General features: G+C 48.7%; 1 protein-coding gene across 1 annotated transcript in view; it reads right to left on the bottom strand.

The window, feature by feature from the left end:
• Window positions 1-24,659, bottom strand: part of LOC119441601 (arylsulfatase B-like) — a 78,006-nt gene that overhangs the window by 4,470 nt on the left and 48,877 nt on the right. Inside the window, exons 7-8 of the mRNA XM_037706209.2 lie at window positions 16,590-16,716; window positions 612-905 (exon numbers count right to left, since the gene is read on the bottom strand). Of these exons, the coding sequence (XP_037562137.1) occupies window positions 612-905; window positions 16,590-16,716 (421 nt within the window). The remainder of the gene's footprint in view (window positions 1-611; window positions 906-16,589; window positions 16,717-24,659) is intronic.

Consider the following 24,659-nt stretch of genomic DNA (forward strand, 5'->3'; position numbering starts at 1 on the left):
GGAAAGCGGGGAGTCTGGTGACGTCTGTGCGTGTATTTCTTGGGTCACAGCAAGGACGTTGGGTGAACACGCATGTGAATAAAGTCGTTGAACACGGCGTTGTACAGGGGTGCCGAAAAGATGAACCTGTTATCGATTAGGCCACGGTTGCCGCTCAGGGTCTGTTGCTATTGCAGTAAGAGGCAAGCCCTTCCATGGTACCAGGCAGCATGAAATTGTCTGTGTACGTGTCGATTTCCCACCGCCTCTTGTGTGCACAAACCAATTTTGGCGGCAGCGAGAACATCATCATTCGTAGATCGACGAACATATTAACAGCGCTACCACGCGGCCTCTTCTGCTTTTACACAAGTTCAATCTAAATAATTGCTTGGCTAATTCGGAGCGCGAACTACTGGGACACAAGGTAATACACGTGCATTAGCTTGTGCCTTAGCTTGTGTCCCAGTAGTTCACGCTCCGAATTCGCCATGATTCCATAAGAACTCGCCCATTTTTCGCTTTTGATCAACTAAACAATTGCTCTCACACAGAAACACCGATCCTCAAGGTCTCCTACACTTGCTCTTATTCTTTTCAGGAACATTAGCTGAGGTGAGTATTGAACCAACCTCCGATTGAGTACAGCGTGGGTAGCCAGTCCGTGATGTGCATGAGTTGCTCGGACACCCTCTGACTGTTGGCCAGGAGCGGACTCCAGACGAAAGCAGGTACTCTGGTTGCTCCTTCCCAGACCGTGCCCTTTGATCCGCGCAGGGGCCAGTTGATGCTGCGAGTCTTGTGCGGACCAAAAGGTTGTCCACCGTTGTCGCTGCAGAAGATGATGATGGTGTTGTCAAGCATGCGAGCGTCACTGAGAGCCTTGAACACTTCACCAACAGATTGGTCAAGTGCATCCACCATTCCTGCACATCAATAAGGGACACACAACTATGCTGGAGGTAACGACGATACATAATCTAAGATCAGTGAAGGCAGCTGGAAAATTGTACCTTGCGTAAAATATCGTTACTTCCAGAACATCCTTCAAGCAAACACCTTGCCAGTTAACATAGCTTAAACACCAGGATGCCGAAGGCAACTGAGGCAAACGGCTGATGGTTTTACAAGCAACTGAGAGACAGCGACAGGCCCATACCCGACTATCAGAAAATTCACCAGCCCTTCCCCTGTCGAGAAAATGGGGGTAAGCGAAGCTTATGGTTTGTGTATCTGACCTTCAGGGTAACGTAAAGCTCACGACATATCACCGTAATAAAACATAAGCGTTTATTAAATGTACGTATTGAGGGAACGAAACGTGCAACGCAACGGAAGGAAAGGTTCCACCAAAAGGAAACAAACGTAGAATAAAGGGGCAGGAAAGCGAACGAAAAATAGTAGGAAAGAGAAGGGAAAGTAGTAGGTCAAGTAAAGACGATAACCTTCGCTTACCCTCATTTTCTCGACAGTGGAAGAGCTGGTGATTTTCTTTCTCTCTCTCTTTATCTCTTTCTTTCTTTCTCGCTTTCTTTCTTGCTTTCTCTCTCTCTCTTTCTTTTCTCTTGCTTTCTCTCTCTCCAACTTTAGGGGCCAGCTGATGCTCTTTATGTTTCATATATTTGTACATCCAATAGTAAGCTAGTCATCGAAAAAAACCTTTTTCTGTAAAAACAAAGCTAAAACAGTTATGTGCGTGCTGTTTGAGCTGAAAATAAATCATTGTGACATTGTGACAGACGGAACGGGGGTAGCCAGGCGCGACTTCAAGGCTTCGTGGCTCTCCCAGAACGATGCCAATTCGACGTCACAATATACCGGCATTCCCATGGATACCCATGGATTCCCATGGCTCAGCCGCGCCAGTTTTCCCTCTGTGATATAGTGAGAAATTCTATGGCCGCAGATTTTTCCCCCTGCAACGCTGCCTCGTAGTTCTCAAATCGTCGTGATATGCCGCCGCGCACAAGCCCCAAATAGAAAAAGAATTTTGTTGGTACCAATAACGGGGCGCATGTCATCGCGGTAGAAAGACAGCATTGCATCATTTCATCGTTTTCCGAAAGTAGGAGACGAAGCGCATCGGAGAGTGACACGGGTAAGAAACTTGAACATGGAGGAAAAGGTGACGGACACTATGGTGGTATGTTCGTAAAACTTCATTCTGGACGACATCTTCATTCCCTTCGAGTAGACCATTGCTGTCTTTTTATATATTTTAAATAATGTGGCTGGTTTTACAAATCGCGAAGTGTATTTTGTTTAAGCAGAGAGATAGAGATAAGCGGGATGTTAAAGGCAGCGAGGTTAACAGGACAAGATTCTGCTTTAAGGAATTAGGGATGTACGCTTAACCTTAGTTTCGTTTGGTTAGTTTAGTTTTCTAAATCAGCATTAGTGTTAGCAATGTGGTAAGCAGCATCAATAATCTCGTTAGCATACTTTTGTCCGCCGGTACCGGTAGCAGGAACGATATCCAGCTCGGAAGGTCTTAAGTTGATCATGATATATCTAATGCTGCGTGGCAACATATTGTTTTGATAGCCTGCTTTAGTTTTGCGATGCAAGAGAAGGTGCTGTTTTTTTTTCATTCAGCGTGGTGAGTTCTCAGTTTCTTTGCTAGCAATAAATTTAGAAGCAACTGCAAATGGCGCTCATTCCAGATGTGCAGCATTCATCCTGGCCACAGCGCCGCTAGCATGCTTCCGACATGGGCACACAGCCAAATACCATTACAAATGGTTCGATTCGCTTCCAAGTCATTCATTTACACTAATACAAGTGATACTGTTCAAAAGAACACCCTCGCTAAACATTTGAAACCTATTGGAAGAAAAATAACTTTCTCCGATTGTTCGTTATTTACTTCTCACGTTTCACCGGGTGTTTGAGAATTTCTACAGGCCGCGGGTGTCTGCTGCATTACCAAGCCTGGACCCTGCCTCGAGTACTGCATACTGCGAGCATGATAAAGCACTAGTTATCACAAGCAGGCTACCTTATCAAACGTATCAGATCCAAGAGAAATGTGCACCCCGACTGACGAACGGAACTCTCATTTGTTGTTATCCGAAGACAGATGGCCAGGTAACCTAAGAGTTTCTAGCCTCGTTCTATCAGTGCACAAAAGAATTTTTGCCTTCTGAAAGCACAGCAGACGTTACGGGATATTTATTGCGGGAAAGCATGTGATATACCGCAACACGAGTCGCAGTGCGAAGTTGCCTATGAAGCTGTGAAACAGTCAGCTATCTTATCTGTAGCAGAAAAGCAACGCAGCGAACAAGTGTACGCACCTTTCGGAGGCCCGGTACGCAGAGACACTTCTCTTCTTTAACCGCCGGCTGTCTTGAAAGGCTCTTTGCCTTTAAAAAAGTCTGATGCGGCTCGCTAGGCGCGCCGGACGTTAGCACGCAGGGCGCCACGATTTCCGAGGTTTCGTCGCTGAAATCCTTGAGACCGATCAAAATATAGAAATAATCAGAAAGGACCCTTTCGACTTGGACGCAACTCCTAGATTCTAAACCAAAAACGAGAAACTTGAGCACAGCATCAAGCCACCGTGAACCAAGATGTCTTAGCCATCTTTGTTTTTTGGACAGTGTTGCCAGCACAAGCAACGGATTCTGGAGTCGCCACTTGGTGTACACGGATGGTGCTGATCACCAGCAAAGCATGAGCTCCTTCACCCCAGAGAAGTGTAGCCAACCAGACGCATTTCTGGTTAACATCCCTGCCTTCTCCTCCTCCCTCCTATAGGGTGATGTTGAAGTAAACTAGGTGACACGGGTTCAGCTTGGGCCTACCGCCAATTTTTGGATTACCCGTTGAGCTCGCTTTCTTTTTCCTGCACTAGTGTCACGAGGAGCTAATCGGTGCGAATAACAAATTTAGCTGTACGTAGTCATTAGCATGGACACAATGGATTGGTAATAAGGTACAAACGATGCTCCAGTTCAATTTATTCGCAGATACAACAAGATGATAACCTTTGCGTTCTAATATCGTGCGTACGGAGTGCTTCCTTTATTTTTATTTTATTTTTTATTTTAACAACTTTTTAAGAATCGTATGAAAAGGAGGGGGGGGGGGAAGAAGAAAGTAAAGGCAGGGAGGTCAACCAGAAGCACGTCCGGTTTGCAATCCTGCACGGGGGGAGGGGTTTGAAAGGATAAAAAGAAAGAAAGGAGAGAGAGGGAAGAAAGTACTCTCAGTATGAACTCGTGCGGTTGTCTAACACTTAACAATTGGTCAATGAGGCCAGTCGACTTCATGAACTGCCGCACTGCCCACGTAGCTTTCTGAGCCTGCGACGCGTGGGGCCATGGTCGAAGAATGTTTGTCTCTCAAAACGATCAGCTGTCTAAACGGTTTAACACACTCCGAAGACCGTCGCGTTCGATGTCACAACGATTACCAAAACACAACACGTGCTCGATAGTCTCATCACAGTTGCACGAGTCACAGATTGATATGTCGGACATGCCCATAAGGAATGAGTAGGCTTTCGAAAACACCACCCCTAACCAGAGGCGGAAAAGTAAAGTTGCATTATGGCGGAGGAAGTTCGATGGAATCTGCAACTTTAGTGTGGGATCCAGTCCGTGGAGACGACAGTTCGATAAAATCGGGTGTTCCATGAAGTTTCCGTCTTGGTTCGAGTAAGTAACCGAAAACCCCTTGCAGCGTCTGTCCTTGATAAGGGCATAGGAATGGTCAGGATTTCCGTTTGGGCTGACCGGGCGGCGTCGACACTAACGTCTTCGGCGTTGGGGGTGACACACATGCCCGCGATCCGCGCACAAAGAAAATCGGATGTTTGCATTAGTGGCGCAAGGCTGCAAACACAGCGGAGCTGATCGGTTCCCAGCTGGTCCTGGCTATACGAAATGATGCTAAGTTATACGAAGTAATGCGAAGTGATGCTAAGCTATACGAAGTGTATAAGCATTTTCTCGTGGTCCGTGGCATCGGGTAACGCCTCACGAAGCACCATGCAGTCCGAGCATACGTAGGCGAAGTGGGGTGAAAGCTATGCACAGTGTACGGGTGGCGCGCACCAGACCACACGCCGGGATGACGTCACAAAGCATGCACAGTAGCGCGCAGCTGGTGGAGCTCGGCCGAGCCACCGCCAGAGGCGCCTGCTGCAGTCACGGACACCGCGAGCGTTCGGCGCTAATGCGGAGAAACGGAAAAGCGCGGATGGCATCGGCCGCACCTCTGCGCGTTGCCTCGTTGGTGCTGCTACAATTTGTTCGCTCTCATTTTCTCTTTCTCTCTCCTGAGAAAAGCGCGCGACGCTCAGCGAGGTGGTTGCTAGGCAACGCAGTGGCAGGCGGCACACATTACAGCCGGCTTAAACAGCTCCGCTGTTAAAATCATTTGCCACCTCAAGTTACGTCTGGCACTGATGTAGGGCTAAGGCCAAGAGAGGATGTCGCTGTTGCGGAGACGAGTGAAGGCCACAAACTGTCCTCCAGATGCATGACAGTGGTTTACAAGGGTCCAGTGATTCACAAAAGGACTTCGAACGTTTGTTCTGCTATTTTTCCAAACGGCGCTGGATTTTCTTCTGTGTTCTTCGTGCCATTCTCAGGTCACAAACTGCTTTTGTGCGCCTGTATCTCTTTTAGCTAGTCGTCGAAGTGCAGTTAGCCCCTCCAGTTCTGCGTCAAATTAGGAACCGTTTGCTGTCAACGTTAGCAGGCATGAAGCTTCTCTCACTGCCTCTGTGATGGTATGCTCCAGCCTATGGCCAAGGTCTTCTCTGCATGCATTTTCACGTGTACCTTATATTTAGACTAGTCGATACGTTGTGCTGTATTCGGCCGGCGAGGAGGAATTGTTTCGCCACCTGATGTCCAAGTAAATAAGAATATGGTCACTTCCATGCGTTTCTATGTCTGAAAACCACTGAACTTGCGAAGTGAAGCATCGTGATATCAAAGTGAAACCCAGGTAACTGCTATATTTAAGGCCTCGCAGGAATGTAGGACTGCCATCATTCATGACGCAAAGGTCGTGATCAGAGCCAAATGACACCATATTCCTGCCTCTGGAATTTATTGCCGTGCTACCCCCGAGTAAGTGACGTGCGTTGAAATCGCCCATTATTATCCAAGGACCACTGGTCTGTAACAATCTCTCTCGGAGCCTATCGCAATCAAATCGTCCTGACGGCAATAAGCAGACACCAATGAGTGTGAATGACACTTGTTGCTTTGATACACGTAGGGGGTCGGGGCAGAAATACTGATTGCCATCATGTGGTCTTGCTGCATGGTGGGCGTACGCAAAATCCGTGCGGATGTAAAAGACAACTTTGCTGCGCTCCTCACACGTCGATGCAGAAATGGTTCGTACCCTGCCAGTTTGATAGAAGTAAGTACGTTGAGTTCAAAACTAACGATTATATGGGAATCCGATTTGTGAAACTGTATTTACCGAAGAATGAGATGCAGGACCTCAAGCCTATGGCTTTCCATTGTAAAATCAAAGCTTGTCTGACCTCAGTGCTAAATGACAGTATTGAACGAGCCGTGGTGTATACTCAAGACTTGCAAGTGCTGGATTTAGAGAATCCAGTACCTGTAATGCACTTTGAGCTGACCGCGTTTTCAGCTTACCGAGGAGCACGCGAATGGCTTTCAACATTAATCGAAGCTATGCGATCATGTGTTTGACCTCTTTAGGCAGTTTATCGACGGGAGGTTCAGAATTTATGGTTGCCGATGTACACTGAACTTGCAGGTGGCTGTGACTTTGATAACCTAGGCTAAGCTGCATCAGTCACAGTGTCGCTTTTTCCAGCATTCTGGTTCCTTCGATGAAGCTTCATGGGACCCATGACAATTAGAGCATTTAGAAATAGTGGCCCTGCAATCATCCGTGGAGTGCGTTTCAGCGCGGCGAGAAGACACTGCTGGATTCTCGCATACGCTTCTCGTGTGACCCAGTTTCATGCATTTGAGGCATAATAGTGGCTTCTGTACAAAAGGTCGCACGCGATGACGAAAGTGGCCCACATTTACATATGAAGGTAGAGAATCTCCCTTGAACACTATCTTCAAACAGTGTGAGTTGCCTAGGCGGGTAACACTGGCGATGGCAACAGATTCACTGGCTGGTTTGACAAGAACTCCTAAGTCGGAGCTGGGGATTGCGGCATCTACATCGTAGATGACACCGGTGACGACGTCAGAGCCCAGCGGGATGTGGGAACGGACCTTCATTCCATCCAGGTCGGTGACCTTGCGGAAAGTATGCACCGCAGCCGCATGCCTAACATCGATCGCCAGGATGTTCTTTCGTGTGTTTACTATGATGTCGGTAATTTCATTCGGCACCAGTCCCTCCAGCAGCACCGAAATGGTTTGCCTGTTGAGACGTTTTATGTTCCCGTTGGACACAGCAGGAGCGAAGGGGGTGGTGATGTTCACAGGCCTCCGTTGTGGTCCTCCATTCAATGTGCTCGAGGACGAAGAGGCCCTGGTGTTCCGTCTTATCGCCCTACGGCTCACAACAAGTTCGAAGTCGTCGTCAGAGGGCTCCTCAGAGTCACTGTGAGGGCCAGTCCGCTTTCTTGACGTGGTCACCGCTGACGTCGCCGAATCTCGCAGATCTCTGAGGTGGTCCACGTTCATCGCCGATGAACAAAGAAGCGACTTCTCAGAGGTACACGTATAATTCCACAAAAATGGCAAGAGATACTCAAACAACGTTCTCCCAAGCAGACACTTCTTCGTCGGCCCTCACATGATAAGATATAGGATAACTTCACTTGCTCAGTTGGATTTCGTGAAAAGGCCGGCATTGGTTCTGTTACAAATAGCTGTGTCCTGTTTTATTTGCCCATTTACTTGAGTCCTTACGTTGCAATTGCGAAATTGAAGAAGAAGAGCAATGCACCCATGTCTGCATATCAAAGAACATAAGATAGTACCACTTCACAATACATACGTCTTCGAAGTCTTCTGAAAATGCATTGGCGTTCCAGTTAAGAACGTCCCTAACTACTGATGGCACAATTATGGCATTTACGGAAGGATAACTTCAAATTGGTGCTAACCTTATAGAAAAAGAGAGAAGTCATAAGGGAAACGCCGGGAGGTTAACCAGGCTGAGTCCGGTAGTCTACATGATTCGTGCTAACCACGTGTGATAATTTCGCAATTGCAACGTATTCAAGAAAGTGGATAACAGTTAATCAGTGTGTTTTTATTTAGCTACCAGAAATATATTATATATCATGTAGGTTATGGCCACCTATTGAAGAAATCACGTGAGTAGGCCGAAATGTGTTACCTGTGACAGGTCATACGAAAAAAGTCTGTTCAAATTAAAAGAAAACAGAAAGCAGGTGGTACAGTAAACACCGTGCTGAATAAGGTATCCCCGCTAATGGTAGGCAAGCTCTTCATCGAAAAATATCATTGAATAAAGCCGGTGCAAGGGCCAATCTTAATACCTACGGCTTGGGTCAACAGACCTCCGATGACAGAACACTGTAGGAGTTAAAACTTTATCTTGCACCTTGTTTTTTAAATCATTTTGTTTCATTGAAGAACCGGGCTAATGTTAGCTGGTACACACAGTATATGAGATTTCTCTGTATTTTAGTGCTTACGGCGTCCTTAACCATTTAGGACGCTGTGTACACAATTGTGTACGACAAAAAAGTACGTCAGCAGCAATAGCATTGATGAAAGTAATGATACTTAAAATCTGTCGCATACATCTTGAAACTGTTCTGATTGGAATCGTGCTGCAAATTTGAATAATGAATTCAAAATGTCTCTGTAAAACAAATGCGATAGTAGACGGTTGTGTGTACTTGCTCAGTGCGAGTATGTTGTCGTATGTCGTGGGGTACTCCTTTCATTGTTTTCCACAGTGTGCTGCATCAGGCTTAATCTTCAAATGCCTGGATGGGTGTTTTTCAAGCCTGCTAGACATGAAATAGTTGATATTCTCATACCTAATGTTCCTGTAGTGAGTTTTCGCGTGGAGTCCATGTTCTGTAAACTTCACAAAACTCACAAAAAAATTGAACATTCTTAATCTATAATGCAGCTGTATGCTTTTTATGATTCTGAATATGCAAGAAATGCGGGGAAATTAAGTATTCAGGCAACAGAATTCATCGGCGTCTGAAAGAGCTAAATTTATATCTAATTCCGGTATACGTAAGAGCGCGATCAAATATTTGGAAAACGCGGGAAGAGCATATTTGACTTGTGCCTGCTTTAAACAGCGAAGCTGTTTTTAAGCTGGAGGCCGTCCGTATTGCATGGACCAGGAATGTGGGCCGATCCTGGAGGCTGTGCAGAAAGGGTCCAAGCGCAATGGCACATGCCTCGTGAACTAGCGAAGCTGTTTAACCTCGAGGATAGTCCGTCGAGTGTACGCTGCAAAACCTCCGCCTGGCGATGACGTTGCCCTGCATCGCCTAGCAACGCTTCGCCCCAGCTGCGCCGACCACACCGAGCCTTGCCATAGCTGCGTCAGCCGTGACGTCAGCGTGCGTGCCGCATCACTTCGCCTTAGTTTAGCGGAGCCATGACGCCACCGCACCGTGCGGAGTGGTTGCCGCGGCTGGGCAGAGGCGGAGCTAAGCCGTGACGTCACTGCGCCGACCCACGGGATATATAGCTCCGCGTCGCCGCCGCGGCAACAGAGAAGCTCCGCCATCTTCGTGCCGAGTGCATCGCCGCGAAGATGGGGCGGCGGAAAAAGAGGAAGCGCGGCGCAACAGCCGCCGCGCCACTACTCAAGAGCGAGTGCGACGACTTCGGTCCGATCCCGAGTATTGCGCCACCGCAGCGGCGGCTAAACGTCGTTGCGGTCTCGTAACTCCGATTCGCAGAAGATCCGGGGTTACGAGCCCGCGAAGCCCAGCAAAAGCGTTTGAGCGTCCAGATGCTTTAATGACAGAGTGTTCGTTGCTGCTTGGGTTGTCGATCATTTCGGGGTGATCTTGCGCAAAACGTGGCCGAGTCTCGAAGCATAACTTCGCAAAAAACATGGCTGAACCGAGATAAAGCTAGGTGGGGTCGCCAGCTTCGCTGTTTGCTCAGTCTTCGCACCGTTAGTGTGAAGCTGCCCCTAATTTTTTCCCACTGTGCACTTTAGAAGATTCAATAATTTTGATTACTCGAGCTACAAAGTTGTGGCCGGAGTCACAACTCCGGCTATAACTTTACAGAGGGCAGTGACACGCTTAGTGTACATAATCCTGTTTTTCATCGATGCCTATCGCCGCACCTCTTTTGTCTGCCAGCGTGAATAACAATCGCCGATCATTTGTAGCAGTTATTAAAATACCAGACTTACAAGTCCTATTTTAGAATGCACCACAGGCACGAGCTCTTACAGCATTTCTCTATTGGCAGACGCTTGAAGCGCTGGCCTTTGCAAAAGAAGGACGACATGCAATACCGGCACCCCACTTACCATACGGCTCCCTGAAATAAACGCCTTCTACAGACCCCGTAAGAGAGTGGACTCACGCAAAACTCGCCACATCAATAAAGTGCCTTTTGTGTTTCTGAGGAAATGGTCATTCCCCCACTATGCGCGGTTGGCGTTCCGGTGATTTGCTCTGGTACCAACCCCGCCCCATTTGATGCCACAACGGAGCCTCTTCATTCGGCCTGTGTAAAGAAGAACGTTTTGTTCCGTATTGTTTAGTGTCGGTAGGTGAAGGACACTCAGGATTATGGGCAGTGAACTACGCGGCCCAGCCCATACTTCTCCCTTTTGGCATGAAGCTCGCTCTCTTCAAAGAAGAGACACCGGTGTTACTGGCTGTACTCGAAGCTGCAGACGAGTCCCTCCATCCCTGCCAATCGGACTCGAAACTACTTCAGGTGGTGAGCAAGTCGCTCAGCAAGAGTGAGCGCTACACGTTATTGGATGTTCTATCCAAGCACTCGCAAGTGTTTTACTTTTCACAAACTGATAAGACGTCAAAAATTCCGACGTCTCGAATACGCCATCGTATAAATACCGGAGCAGCGCACCCTATACGACAGAAGCAGTACAGAGTATCCCCGACTGAGCGCAAGATAATTTGCTAGCAAGTTCAGGAAATGCTGCACAAGGGGATAATTCAGGAGTCCGCGAGTCCCTGGGCTGCACCCGTCATTATCGTGAAAAAGCAAGATGGCAGTCGGCGATTCTGTATTGATTATCGGCGGCTAAACAACGTTACCAAGAAAGATGTCTACCCTCTTTTGCGTATAGATGATGCGTTAGACTGTCTTCATTTGGCTTCTTACTTTTCTTCTCTAGACTTGAGATCCGGCTACTGGCAAACCCCGATGCATGCCGAGAATAAGGAAAAAATGTCGCAGATTCACCCGAAAGGCGAAGCGTCTATTGCGATAGCAATAGAGTAGAGAGCTATACGGAGTAAGGATACCAGTTTTATCAGCTGTAAAAACTTGGACATGCAGCAGCACCAGCAACGCGCAGAACTGTTGTCGACACCGTCGACTGTTGCCGGTGCCTCTGGCGGTGGCTCGGAGGTTTTCTACGAGATCAGAACAGGATACGTCGGCGTTTTGCCTGCGTTCGCAGCGAACGTGCGCGGCGTTGGTGACTGTTTCCGGTGCCTCTGGGCTCGGAGGTTTTCGGCGAGATCAGAACGGGACACTCGTCGAGCAGCGTCGGAAGTCTTTACCACCTTCTCGCCTCGCAACGTTTTTATATAAATACTCATTTGGTGCCGCAGCTAAACGTCGCCTCCCCTCCCTCCCTCCCTCCCGTCTCCCCGCGGCCTTTCGCGCGACGCGAGAAGTCGCGTTTGCTCTCCGCCGTGCGTATAAATGAAATATTCAGCCAGACATTTATTTTATTGCGATATCAATTATATGGACACTTCAGGCGGATTTCTGCTGTCGCCGTTGTCGCCGCCGTGAGCTTCCGTGTAAAGTCCAAGGGCGATAATATCGTCGCCACGCTCCGTGTGCTCTATGTGCGAGTGAAAGCGAGCTAGGGACGCGCTCTTTCACTTGCACATATAGCACACGGCGCGTGGCGACAATTTCATCACCGTTGGAGTTCATACGGAACCTCACGACGACGGCGACGACAACGCCGACGGCAGAAATCCGCTTTGAGTGTCCATATAATTGCGCAATAAAAACGGCGTTCGTAACACGCGATGAACTTTTTTAATTCAATGTCATGCCGTTCGGCTTGTGCACCACACCCGCCACCTTTGAACGATTCATGGATATTATTCTGCGCGCTGTAAAGTGGGAGATATGCATCTGCTACCTCGACGACGTTACCCTGCGACGACAGAGGCTGTTCAAACTTTTGAACCACTTCAGTCTGTAAAACAACTTCGCAGTTTTTTAGGGCACTGCTCCCATTTTAGGCGGTTGATTGGTCGATTTGGTGACGTCGCTTATCCCTTGATAAGCCTTCTGACAAGAACGCCGTTTTCGAGTGGACGCCTGATTGGTCTGCTTCCTTCCGACAGCTGAAGTTTCTGCTGACATCGCGGCCGATCCTCTGACACTTCAATCCTTCCGCGCCAACAGAAGTCCACACAGATGCGAGTGGTGTATGTCTTGGTGCTGTTCGGGTTCAACACTTGGATGACAAAGAACACGTCATTGCCTACGCCAGTCGGTCATTAAGCAAACCCGAGCGTAACTACACGGTGACTGAGCAGGAATGTCTTGCTGTTTGTTTTGCGGTGCAGCGATTTCGGTCGCAATTGTATGGGCGTCACTTTAAAATCGTCACCGATCATCATTTTTTGTGCTGGCTCGTGAATCTTCGCGGTCCATCTGGACGCCTTGCACGATGGGCCCTGCGTCTGCAGAAGTACAGCTTCACTGTATCCTACAGGAGCAGCCGATGACATGCTAATGCCGACTGCCTTTACCGGGTGCCTCCTAATAGAAGGGAATTCGACGCCGACAGTTTCGACCACCTCAGCGCATCCGTACACCGTGATATCCCAGATGCCACAACCTTCGCAAGAGACCAACGTGATGATCCGAGTTTAGAGCCACTTGTCTCTGCCGCGAAAGAGTCGACATCATGTAGTTTTGGTGTTCGTGATGGACTGCTGTATAAGAATTTCTCCGCGACAGGTGCAAGGTTTCCTCTGGTGGTGCCAGAAGCTCTCTGCTCTTCTGTTTTGAGCGTCGTGCACGATTATCGAACTTCAGGTCATTTAGGGTCCACGCGGACACTAGATCGTGCCAAAGAAAGCCTTTACTGGCCTCAAATGCGCACGACAACGGAGACGTACGTAGCCACTTGTGCCGAATGTTAGTCACAAGCGACCTACTGCAGCTCCAGCCGGTTTCTCACAGCCTGTGGTGCCACCCAGTTCCCCCTTTGAGCAAGTAGGCCGTTCGCACGTTCTTCCATAGTATGTGCCCACTACCTGACTCGGTTCTGCCAGACGGCAGCACTACCCTCTGCAACTGCAGGCGAGGTTTCACAGTTTATGCTGCATTACATTATCTTCGTCATGGTCCCTCTCAAGTGATGATTAGCGACCGTGGCCGTCAGTTCACAGCTGGTTTTGTTGAACTTCTACGTTTGTGCGCCTCCACCCTGCGACACTCAATGCCATATCACCCGCAGAGCAATGGTCTGACAGAACGCACAAACAGAACACTTGTGAGCATGATTTCCATGTACGTAAGCTCGGAGCACAAGAACTGGGACGAAGTATTGCGGTTCATGACTTACGCATACAACATCGCGCAACATGAGACCACTGGATACATTCCGTTTTGCCTTCTTTACGCTCGTCCGCTGAAGTACACATTGGGCACTATATTTCCTTTTGGTAGTCACGGGGACGCTTGTATCGCGGAAACTCTCTGCCGAGCGGAGGAGGCTCGGTGCCTCGCTAGATTACGTACTCTAGCTTCACAAAAGTAGTACAAATTCCGATACGGTAGTCGACACCGGCAAGACACGATCCGGGTGACCTAGTGTGGCTATGGACTCCCGTGCGTAAACGGTGTCTATGACAAAAACTGCTCGCTGACTATGTTGGACCGTTTATTGTGCTTGAGCGTCTCCGAGAGGTGAATTATAGGATTACGCGCCTCACTTCCAGTGTAAGACGGTCATCCCAGACCGACATCACGCATGTAGCCCGCCTGAAGCCGTTTACTCAACGAAAGCCCCACTGACTTCTCGCCTGGAGGGCTTCGTCTGCGAGAGGAGCTATGTTACAGTGCGTCAAAGGTAGTGGAGTAGCAGCATCAACAACATTGGAAGAGCAACGAGGAAGAGAAGGACGACGTGCAATACCGGCACCCACTTGCACTACGCCTCCCTGAAATAAACGCCTTCTACACACCCCGTAACAATATGTCTACCAACAGTTATGTGTGTTATTTTCCTTGATATTGTCACGCACGTGCTGCACCTCACAAAGGGATGTAGTCTTTTCTTTGTCTTTTATTCGCCACTTCACCTCCCGCAGTGCAGGCCATTGAACCGGATACTCGCATCTCCGTCAACTGTCCCTTATATTTAATTTACCCATCACAAGTTTCGTTTACTGAACTCGACGTGAACGGATCGGGTCAGAAGTCGAAATGACCCGGCCTGATCTGACTCCATTTACATGCATCTTGATAAGCGGCTTCAGCGAGTCAACGCGTGTAGACTGAACTTGCCTCGACGCTCGCTTTAGCCGATACTCTAGTGTGTTCATTGGGTTCATGTTAGCGTGGTGTTGTCGGAAACAAGGGGGCAATCTCCTTCAACTGTGTTTGTGAGCTAATCTGCGCCTGAGGTGTACATTGTTACGATCTTGTGCCCCGGTTTGTTGTGATCTGCAGCGGGCAAAAACATTGCGGCCGAGCCCATCTCCCGATGGATGTCGACGCTAATGCGACTCACATTGATGTAGTGTAGTGACACACAATGTGGCCACCGCAGAGGGGCGTCACGCATGACGCGTGTATGCCGACGGACTCCTGTCTCGCGTTTCTCTCAGGACACGCTGCGCCAGTTAGTGCCACTGCCACGAAGTCCATGCGTGGCCCGTGCAGTAATATATATTGAGGCAAGGCTGTGTGAATATATATTACGCGGATTTGATTCCGCCCAGCACTGGAAACACAGGTTAGTTTAAAAGAGGTTTATGGAAGGGCGGCACATTTCCCAGTGTCCCAAGCAAACCAACTGAGGACGATCAGTTGTATCGAACCGGTTTACTCCGCCACAGACACCAAATTGTCTACTAGCAGACCACCGACAACCCATTCGCCCAACCTTAGGGGAAAACGGTTAGAGACCCAGCCAGGTGGCAAGATAGGCAGAAAGACAGTCCCTTTAAGTACGTGAAGTTCGGAAAGGATGCTAGTCTCATTAAAAGTACACTAAGGCAGCCCGACGAATTCGCCAGCATGTGGAGAAAAGTTTCGAAGAGTGCCGAAAAATTTAGTACAGCTCATCCAAAAGTAGCCAGAAACAATCACACCATTTCTATTAATGGGTCTGTATATTATTGCTGGAAATTTATGGGCGAAACCCACAATGTGATTATGAGGCACGCCTTAGTCGAGGATTCGGAACAATTTCCACCACCTGCTAAGGGGTTCTTCTTCAAAGTGCACTCAATGCGTGGTACATTGGCGTTCTCGCATTTTGCACCCATCGAAATGCAGCCACCGCGGCTGGGATTGGAACCCGCACTTTCGCGCTTAAACGCGCCACGCCTTAGTCACTAAACCACCACGGCGGGTGAAAAGTGTATGTGGTAAATTCTCTTGCTATTGTGACAAAATACGCACTTTTCAATATGCCTTGGGAGGCGGCTTTATTTATTTAAAGTGCCAGTGAAAACCGATAATTAAATGCCTATAATTAGTAATTAGAATGTTATCTTACTATTATAACAATGACAGTTGTTCGCGCCCCGACGAATGTTACGGATCTAAATGAAATATCTAGCTGAAAATCTGATTACTCAAAAGATACGTGGATTACAATGTAAAAAGAAAGCGGACGCTTTCTCGATTAGAAAATAATGTTAGTAGATAGGGTACTAGTTGTTACGCAGGCTTTAATTAGCCATTTGCCTATATAATACACGTGTTGATTCATTGGGTTTAATGCCCCAAAGCAACACTGAGGCTATGAGGTTTACCCTATTGGAGGCCTCCTGATAACTTTTTAACTACGTGAGAATCTTTGACCTGCACATAAATATGAGTACGAAACGAATTACGCCTCCATCGAAATGCGGCCGCCTCAGTCAGGAGGCGAACCCGTGACCTCATGCTCTGCTGCTGAAAGCCATTGCCACCGAGCCACCACGGTGGGTAGAGTCGTAGAATTATGCACGTATTGAGCGGACAAACAGCTGAGTAGTACGAGACCGGGCGTGCTCTTTGGTTAAGTGCCATACAGCGACGGCGAGGAACGCGTACAGTGACTGTCAACGGCCGTGGAGGCAGACTTGACAGACGCGTGTAAAACATTTTGCAGGAAGAATCAAGTGAGCCGAGGAGGTTGACCGTGAACCTAGTAATAATGATGAGGCTTGATAGCGTCTAAAGAAAGCCCACATGTACGACGATACGGTTTTATGGACTGACGGCCACTCTCACCTGCGTATATTGTTCTGTTCCTTTCTCCAATGTAGGGAAACTTGTCGACGTTCTCCTGCGGTGCCTGAAATGGTTCAGGCTCTCCGGCACCGTGCGGGGCCTGGTGACTCAGCAAGAGAAAGAACGGCTGCGGAAAGAACAAGAAAAACGTCAAAGTTCCTGAAGGCTCATTCGACAATTCAGTGGCTGCAAGTCGGGCGGTCTTGGAGACTCGTTTTTTTTAATGAATTGCCATTGATTAGTGGCACAGATCTAATAATGAAGGCTTTATCAGCTGTTTAAATGCTACGAAATCTTTTCCTCGTGCGAACTGGTAACTCACCATACATATAATGAGCGAGTGAAAAGGTGAAAAATATGTCAAGCTTCATTTTAATCAGATCATGCATAACTCCAACATATTATAATTCAATAGAATAGAGCGCTACAAAAAAGCGGATACACTTCCATCAAATATATTATGCATGTAAATCATTGATAATATTCGATATGAAAGCATACTTATCCAATGGTTACTGAGGAGAAATACATGGTAAGAAACATCTTTCAAATTGTCTTCTATAGGCTATCAGGCTGAGATAAAGCTTCTTTATCTAACCGTAGAATGACCGACTACACGCATTGGTACGTCGAAGGGTATTAATTTCATTTCGTTTCGTTTGCTGGCAGATGCTTTAAGAGAGAGACAGAAGAAAGAACGTCGGGAGGTTAACGAGAAGGGAAATCCCGTTGCTACCTACCCCACATTAGGGAGTTGGGGAGGGGGAGGTAAATAGATACGAAGGTAGAGAGGTATACGTGTGCTCAAGCAGACAAAAAGTATACGGGCTAAGAAACAATGATTTATTCCGGGACATTCTTCAAAGGGCCTCTCACCCGACAACATAGCAAATTTCCGTTATACGCTGTGTAATAGACAAGCAGACAGACAGCCAGCCGTCCACCAGAACGCCAGTTTTACGTCGTCTTCTCTGTCTGTCCGCGCCCGCAGTCCGAGCGCGGGAGCCTCAGTGCGTCTTTCTCTTCATTACACTCGGCCACGCTGCCGAAGATAGCTCAGGTTGTTGTGAGAGCGCGCTGGTCGACGTGGAGCGCGCTAATCGACATGACTTAAGAATGGGAGTAGTCATCCTTAGGGCCGTCCTGTGCGCAGCCAGCTTCTCTAGGGGTCGCCACTGAGTGCAGCCCTCGGGTCGCACTTGGCAAAGCACGGCACACTGAACAGCGGCTGCCGCACCAATGCGTCGTGTAAACAGCGAAATCCTCTGCTCAACCATCGCGCGCCTCTTCGCAACGTTGCCGGTGACGGATCAAGGCTCGCCAATGCACTCGAATCTACCAAGCTCTACAATATGCCGACTGCTGCCGAGTCGTCTATGTCCGAAGGCGGAGTCAAAAGCGATGCCTGGTCAGAGACCGCGATATTTCGCGCACTTGAAACAGGGAACAGTAGTTTCTGCGCTTGAGTCTGTGGTATCTTGTCCGTCTGATAGGGAGCTTTGGACAGTACCATTAGGTCTTCGATAATTACGGTCTCAGCGTTGCTGGCCCCTTGTCTTCCTTTAGCGAGACCTCATTCAGTGCGGGGCGAATCGCCGCACGCTCAGCCAACGATTGCTGCCTCATCCTGGCGTATGGCTCCAGCGGGTCCAGAATTATATCACTTGCGCAATCCGTAGACTGGTCACGGTTGCTGATCGGTAGCTGCCCACCATCGCAGCTCGACGGGCCCACGATGTTCAGAGGCATACACGGCCGTCGCTCATGAACTCGAACTTCGCTTCCGTCAACTGTTGTGGGTTGAACGGAGCTTCCGAAAAGCGTGAGCTCGGAGGCCGGCAGGTGGTGGGTCACAGTATGAGCAGTGGTTTCCCGGGCTATTCCCGCCGGCTGGAGTAAAGGCGACGGCGACACCCGACCAGCCAGCGCTTCCACGTGCTCAAGTGATGGAGAGCCTGTAGGCCGCGTCGCTGACTGCTGTGGATAGAAGGTGAGCTCGTCCAGACGGTCCATCTCACGAGCCGCGACCGCGGAACATTTCTGGTCGGAGTAGTCGCAGGCACAGGCGAGTGGGCGGAATGCAGCTACCAAAGCTTCACTCCATTCAGGCAAGGGCCAGTACCTATTGCCTGCGTACTCGTGACATGCCTTGGTGCCACAGCGAAGTCGGTTTACTGCAACCGTCCATTCTCATGGTCTGGCCAAGCATGGCAGGCGCCGAGCGCGTTGGGTGTTTCCACCCAAATGATGGTGTCACCTAGAAGCCATGGAACTCGGGCAATTTCCAAACAGCTGGCAATGAAAAAGCTGCAGGCGCGAACGTGAAGGTTGTTGTATCATGCATGATACTGAAAGGAGACATTACAGACATTACTCAGTCCCTGACTGTTTATTCCATCCTACCTTTCCCTCTTCGTTTCTCTATCTCTCTCTCTCTCTCATCTTCCCCTTCAGGCCGGCTCCAAGCACGCGCCATCTAATGGCGCTGCAGTCGGCAGCGATGCCTTATACCACATATCCCCTCTTGGAAAAAAATACAAAACACGAAGAAAAAAAAGAAAAAGAATAAAAACGGTTGTTTGTCCATTATTGCCTAACGTAGTCACGCAGCTTCTTCGGCGTCTTTTTGTTACGGGCGTTTCTTCTCACGCGTGCTTCGCATCCCGGCAGATTAAATGAAGCTTGTTGCGTACGCTCTGCAGCAGGTGGTTCATGGTTAAAGGGTGCATTCTCATAGTTATCTGCGCTTGACGTTCCAGGTTGTGAAGGGTGATTTACAGCTGCAGTACCGGAATAATCAGATACCGGTGACCAGTTCATGACAGCAGAGGTACCGAGCGTCACTTTGCTGATAGCTTCGCGGTGAACGGCCGCTAACTTGGAAGCATTCCAGACACGCCCATCTTCCAAGAGGTAAGAGGCGGGTCCACGCTTCTTAATAATTTTCTTGGGCGCAGAAAACTGCGGAGATAGCTTCCCATGAACTGCAGGTAATTTAACCCGCACGTAGTCACCAACGACGAAGTTGGGTTTCTTGGCACCGCGCTTTTCATCGGTGTAACGCTTCGACTTGATTTGCTTGTTCTTGATTCGCTCTCGCAACTGCTGCAGTGCCTTTGAAGGGTGTGTGCCGAAACATTTGTCAGGCAATCCCACAATGTCGAGTCTGGTTCGAGGTTGTCGTCCATGAAGAAGAACAGCGGGTGCAACACCAGTACTCGCATGAGGCGTACAGCGGTATGTTTGCAGGTAAACAAGCATCGCTGTTCTCATATCACGGCGTTCTAACAGGGCCAATTGAATATATGACTTTAATACCCTGTTAAATCTTTCAACCAAACCATTAGCTTGCGGGTAATACACGAAGCAAAGAGTTGTAATGCGCGATTCCGCGCTCTGTGAGAAATTCTTCTAACTTCGCTGAAGAAAATTGTGGTCCATGATCGGATATGATACCGCGTGGATATCCTTTCCTTGCGAAAAGTTCAAGTAGAAATTTCTTCACTGTATACGTTGTCGCATCTCGTACGAAAGCCACCTCTGGCCACTTGCTGTAATAGTCAATAACTGTAATGGCAAAATGGCAGTCGGCTGAAGCTTGCGTGAAAGGTCCCACAAAGTCGATAGCGACTTTTTCCCAGGCTTTCTCGGGAAGAGTGACGGGCTGCATTGGAGTTGCAGATGTACGCGCGGATTTGTCGCATGACTGGCAAGTTACACATGTGCGCACAAGTTCTTCAATGTGATTATCCATGCATGGCCACCAATATGACTCTCTAAGACGAGCTTTGGTGCGACTAATTCTTGGGTGTGACTCATGGGCCGGATCCATAAGACGGCGTGTCAAAGTTGTAGGCACGACAATCCTGTCACCCCGGCACAGAACATCGCTAACAACAGAGAGTTCAGATCGCACGTGAAAGTACGGTAGCAGCTCTTTTGACAAGGATTTCTTGTCAGGCCAAGAAGTAGTGATAAACTGCTTCACTTGAGAGATAACCTGATTGGCGGCACATGCTTCTTGAAGCTCTTGCATGGTAACACTGGGGACTGAAGACATATAAATTCTTCTTCGGGTGCATCGCGGATGAAACTCTCTAGGGGCATCCGGGAGAGTGCAACCGCCACTACGTTTTCGTTACCCTTCCTGTACTCCATGATGTAGTTGTAGCACAGCAACCGTGATGACCAGCGCGCAATCCTTAGCGGACGGTGACCTGTGCCTTTCGTTGAAAGGAGCGTAACCAAAGCAGCGTGGTCTGTCCGCTAAATGAAAGGTCGGCCCCATAGGTAAACGTGCCAGTGCTCGCAGGCCCAGGCACAGGCAAGGGCCTCGCGTTCACCGACCGAGTACTTCCGTTCATGCGGTGGCAGAGTACGTGAGGCGAACGCGACAGTTTGCAGTGATGTTCCGTTATCCTGTTGCAATACATCACCTAATCCATCTCCTGAGGCATCAGTTGTAACGTACACAGGTAAATGAGGATCAAAAAGGTGAAGAACTTCGCAAGACGTTATCAGAGTTTTCAGCAGCTCCAAGCCGCTTTGTGCTGCTGCAGTCCAAGCGAAAGGCGCATTTCCTCGAAGCAAAGCACGCATTGGATCCACAACATCAGAAAAATGCGGGATGAACTTGGAGTAGAAGCCTGCAAGTCCCAGCAGCGAGCGAAGTTCTTTCGTATTTGTAGGTGATGGTGCCTTGGTTATCGCCTCGATAGATGACGTCAGTGAGAATAACCGTTTGGCGCTGACGACATGGCCTAGGAAAGTCAACTCTGCAACGTCAAAAACGCATTTATGATTGAGCCTGAGACCAGCATCAGAGAGCCGTTTCAAAACCGCGCGCAAATTGACCAAGTGATCCTCTCGGGAGCGTCTGTACACGACTATGTCGTCAATGTAAAATAACACGCATTTGCATCCTTTGAGGATCATATGCATCATCTTCTAAAACGCTGATGGTGCCGATGCCAGTCCGAAGCAAACCCTCTTGAAGCGGAATAGGCCGTCCTGTGTTATAAACGTCGTAAAATCACGACTTTCTGGACTTAGTGGCAACTGATGATATGCCGAAGCTAAATCTAGCTTGGAGAATCGCTGTGCTCCAGCCAAGCTGTTCAAAAGTTCCTCAGTTTGTGGCAGGGGAAAACTGTCCACCACTATAGCTTTGTTTGGCTCTCGTAGATCTACGCACATGCGAATGGAGCCATCCTTTTTTCTGGCTACGACAATTGGTGAGACCCACTCTGAAGAGTCGACGCGCTCAATGATGTCCTGAGCTTCTAATTTTTTTACTTCTCCCGAGACTTGCTCACGAATGACGAGTGGTAGTCGTCTCAGCTTGCTGGCCACTGGTTGAACAGACGCTCGAACTCTGACCTTGTGAGTGAAACCCTTGACAGTTCCTAGCTGTTCTTCAAACAAGTGCTCGAACTCTGAACGTAATTCAGGAGGTAGCACAGGAGTTTCTTGTGTCATTCGCAGACTGTTGAGCGAATATTCTTGAATCTTCATATCCAGAGCCGCGATACCATCTAAACCAAGTATGGTTGTTCCTCCAGGCACAACGTACAGAAGAACAGAAGTGCATCGGCCGTGAAATGTAGCTGGAGCAATGAAACATCCTTTTATAGGAATTGCTGACTTAGAATAATCGAGGAGCTGGACGGATGTTGATGTCAGAGGAAATGCAGTAGCAAAATGACGTTGGTAAAGTTCTTCGACTAGGATTGAAATTGATGATCCAGTGTCAGTCAGGAACGATACGGAAATTCCTTCAATTTCCAACACGGCATAAATTCCCTTCTTACGGCTCCAGATGTGACAAACACTTAAATGATCGTCCGGGTCAGCTGTATCTTTGTCGTCTTCCGCGACATGCTGAACTTTTTCCTCAGACTTTCGGAGAGACTTGCAGACCTTTTCCAAATGGCCAATCTTTCCCCATTTACGACGCTTATGTGTCCTAGCTTTGCAGAGAGGGCTATTCGCAAGATGGTCCAAAGAACCACAACGATAGCACTCTTGCTCTTGCAAGGCTCGACGACTTTCATTTTGCTTCTTATAGCATGTGCACGTGCCACAGTGCTTCTCTTTCATCTTTGAAGTGTTTTCGTCATTAACGTGATGCACTTGTGCTTCGTGTCGTGCAAGTTATTTCGCTTCTCTTGTCGCTTGATCATGCTGTCTCGCAATGGTAAGAACCCGAGAAAGCGTAAGACTCTTCCAGTATAAGACGTTCGCCCAAATATTTACTGGTAGTTTTTTCTATGAGCTGGTCGCGTATCATATCGTCCGGCAAGTCACCGAAATTTCATGCTCCAACGAGACCTCGTAGCACAGTGACGTAATCGACCGCAGTCTCACCTGGTGTTTGTACACGTCGACGGAAACGGTGACGCGCTGCAGTGACGTTGACAGAGCTCTTGGTCTTCAAGGATCACAATGGCGCGGTCGAACTCATCTGGGCCAGGAGACGTCAATGTCTCCTGGCCCAGATGAGTTGTGAATGAGTTGTGAATGTGAAGAGAGATGTGAAACCTCGCCTGCATTTGCAGTGCTGCCGTCTGGCAGAACCGAGTCAGGTAGTCGGCACGTACTATGGAAGAACGTGCGAAGCCAAAAGGCGCGGGTCGTCCTCCGACGTCAGAGTCTGGAAGATACGTTGTCCTTCCAAGCCCAAGCAGTTGAGCAGAAGCGCCTTCCGACGCATGGCAGGTAGGTCGGCGGCGCCCGACGCCACCATGTAGTTCTTGAACGCTTGAATCCATTGCTCCCATGGAATGACCCGGTGTCCAGGTGAGGATAGGAAAGGGGGCTGCGGTTGTAGCCCCGAAATACTCATCGTATAGGATCATAGGCAGCAATCGAAGGCACTGATGAAGGGCAATCCGTAGCACATGGGCTGTTAAATCCTCGTCGCCAAATAAGTTGTATCGTGCATGATACTGAAAGTAGACATTAACATTACTCAGTCCCTGACTGTTTACTCCATCCTCATCTTCCTCTTCAGGCCGGCTCCAAGCACGCGCCATCTCATGACGCTGCAGTCGGCAGCGATGCCTTATACAACAGAGGTTACCGGGGCAACATAGTCTAATTGCTGTGAGAGAAGAGAGATGGCTCGCATGACGCCCATGAGGCTGTCTAAAGACAAAGTTTGGCCCATGAATACAAAGTTTGTCCGTCGGCACGCCTACAGTTTCATTGGTTTATCTAAATTCACTCTGGGGGGCTATCATCCCTTGAGCGTTGCCATATGGGCGGTCGACAAACTGTGGCTCACGTGATCATACGGTTGGTGCATGGTCGTGCTTTCTTTCACTTGTTTGTCGTTCCACCGAGTGCATTGCAGGCGTAAGAAAGTTATAAAATAAATGCATTTAGTACAATAATATAAGTCACATTAAGGTGGGTTGTAAGCATTTTAAAGTTTACAAGATGTACACTGAGTGTGTATTAGGCTAATTTGTAGTTTAATACGTTTCGCGTTATCCCATGAGGGGACGCTCGCCCTCCTCTTTTTTTCCCTGGATTCGATTGGCGCGGCTCGCTACGTGCTTGCGCTAGCATTTCCGAGCACCGATTGGTGTGCGCTTGGTTTTCTCACTGGGCTTTCAATAGATCGCTCGTTGCTCGCGCTAAACAAAGACTGCGAGTAGACGAAGTGAGCGTCGGCTAGCGCATAAGTGGTTTGCCGCGCGCTTACCGTGTAAGCACTCGGGAATGCCCGAAAGCAATCATACAAGGGTGAGAAAAATACGCGTTATTTTCTTTTACTTTGCGATGCACCTTCATACTGGCAAGCGACGAGCGAAGCCTTCTAACAACCGCAGGAAACAGTCTTTATAATGGGTAGCCCAAGCGATCCGTGGCGTCTAACAAACGCAATAAAGGGACTTTGCCGCGCACGTGGCCGTTGAGTGCCACCATATCCATCCCTGGTGGGACTCCAGCATCGGTGCAGTTACTCTGTACCCATCGCTGATGCGGCTTCGCTTTTTGACAATTAGCTTTATATTTTTTGCGTGTGAATGCCCGTGATGGGGTCCACAAAGTTCCCGCTGTGGT

The sequence above is a fragment of the Dermacentor silvarum genome, chromosome 2 (assembly GCF_013339745.2).
Source record: "Dermacentor silvarum isolate Dsil-2018 chromosome 2, BIME_Dsil_1.4, whole genome shotgun sequence".
NCBI lineage: Eukaryota > Metazoa > Arthropoda > Arachnida > Ixodida > Ixodidae > Dermacentor > Dermacentor silvarum.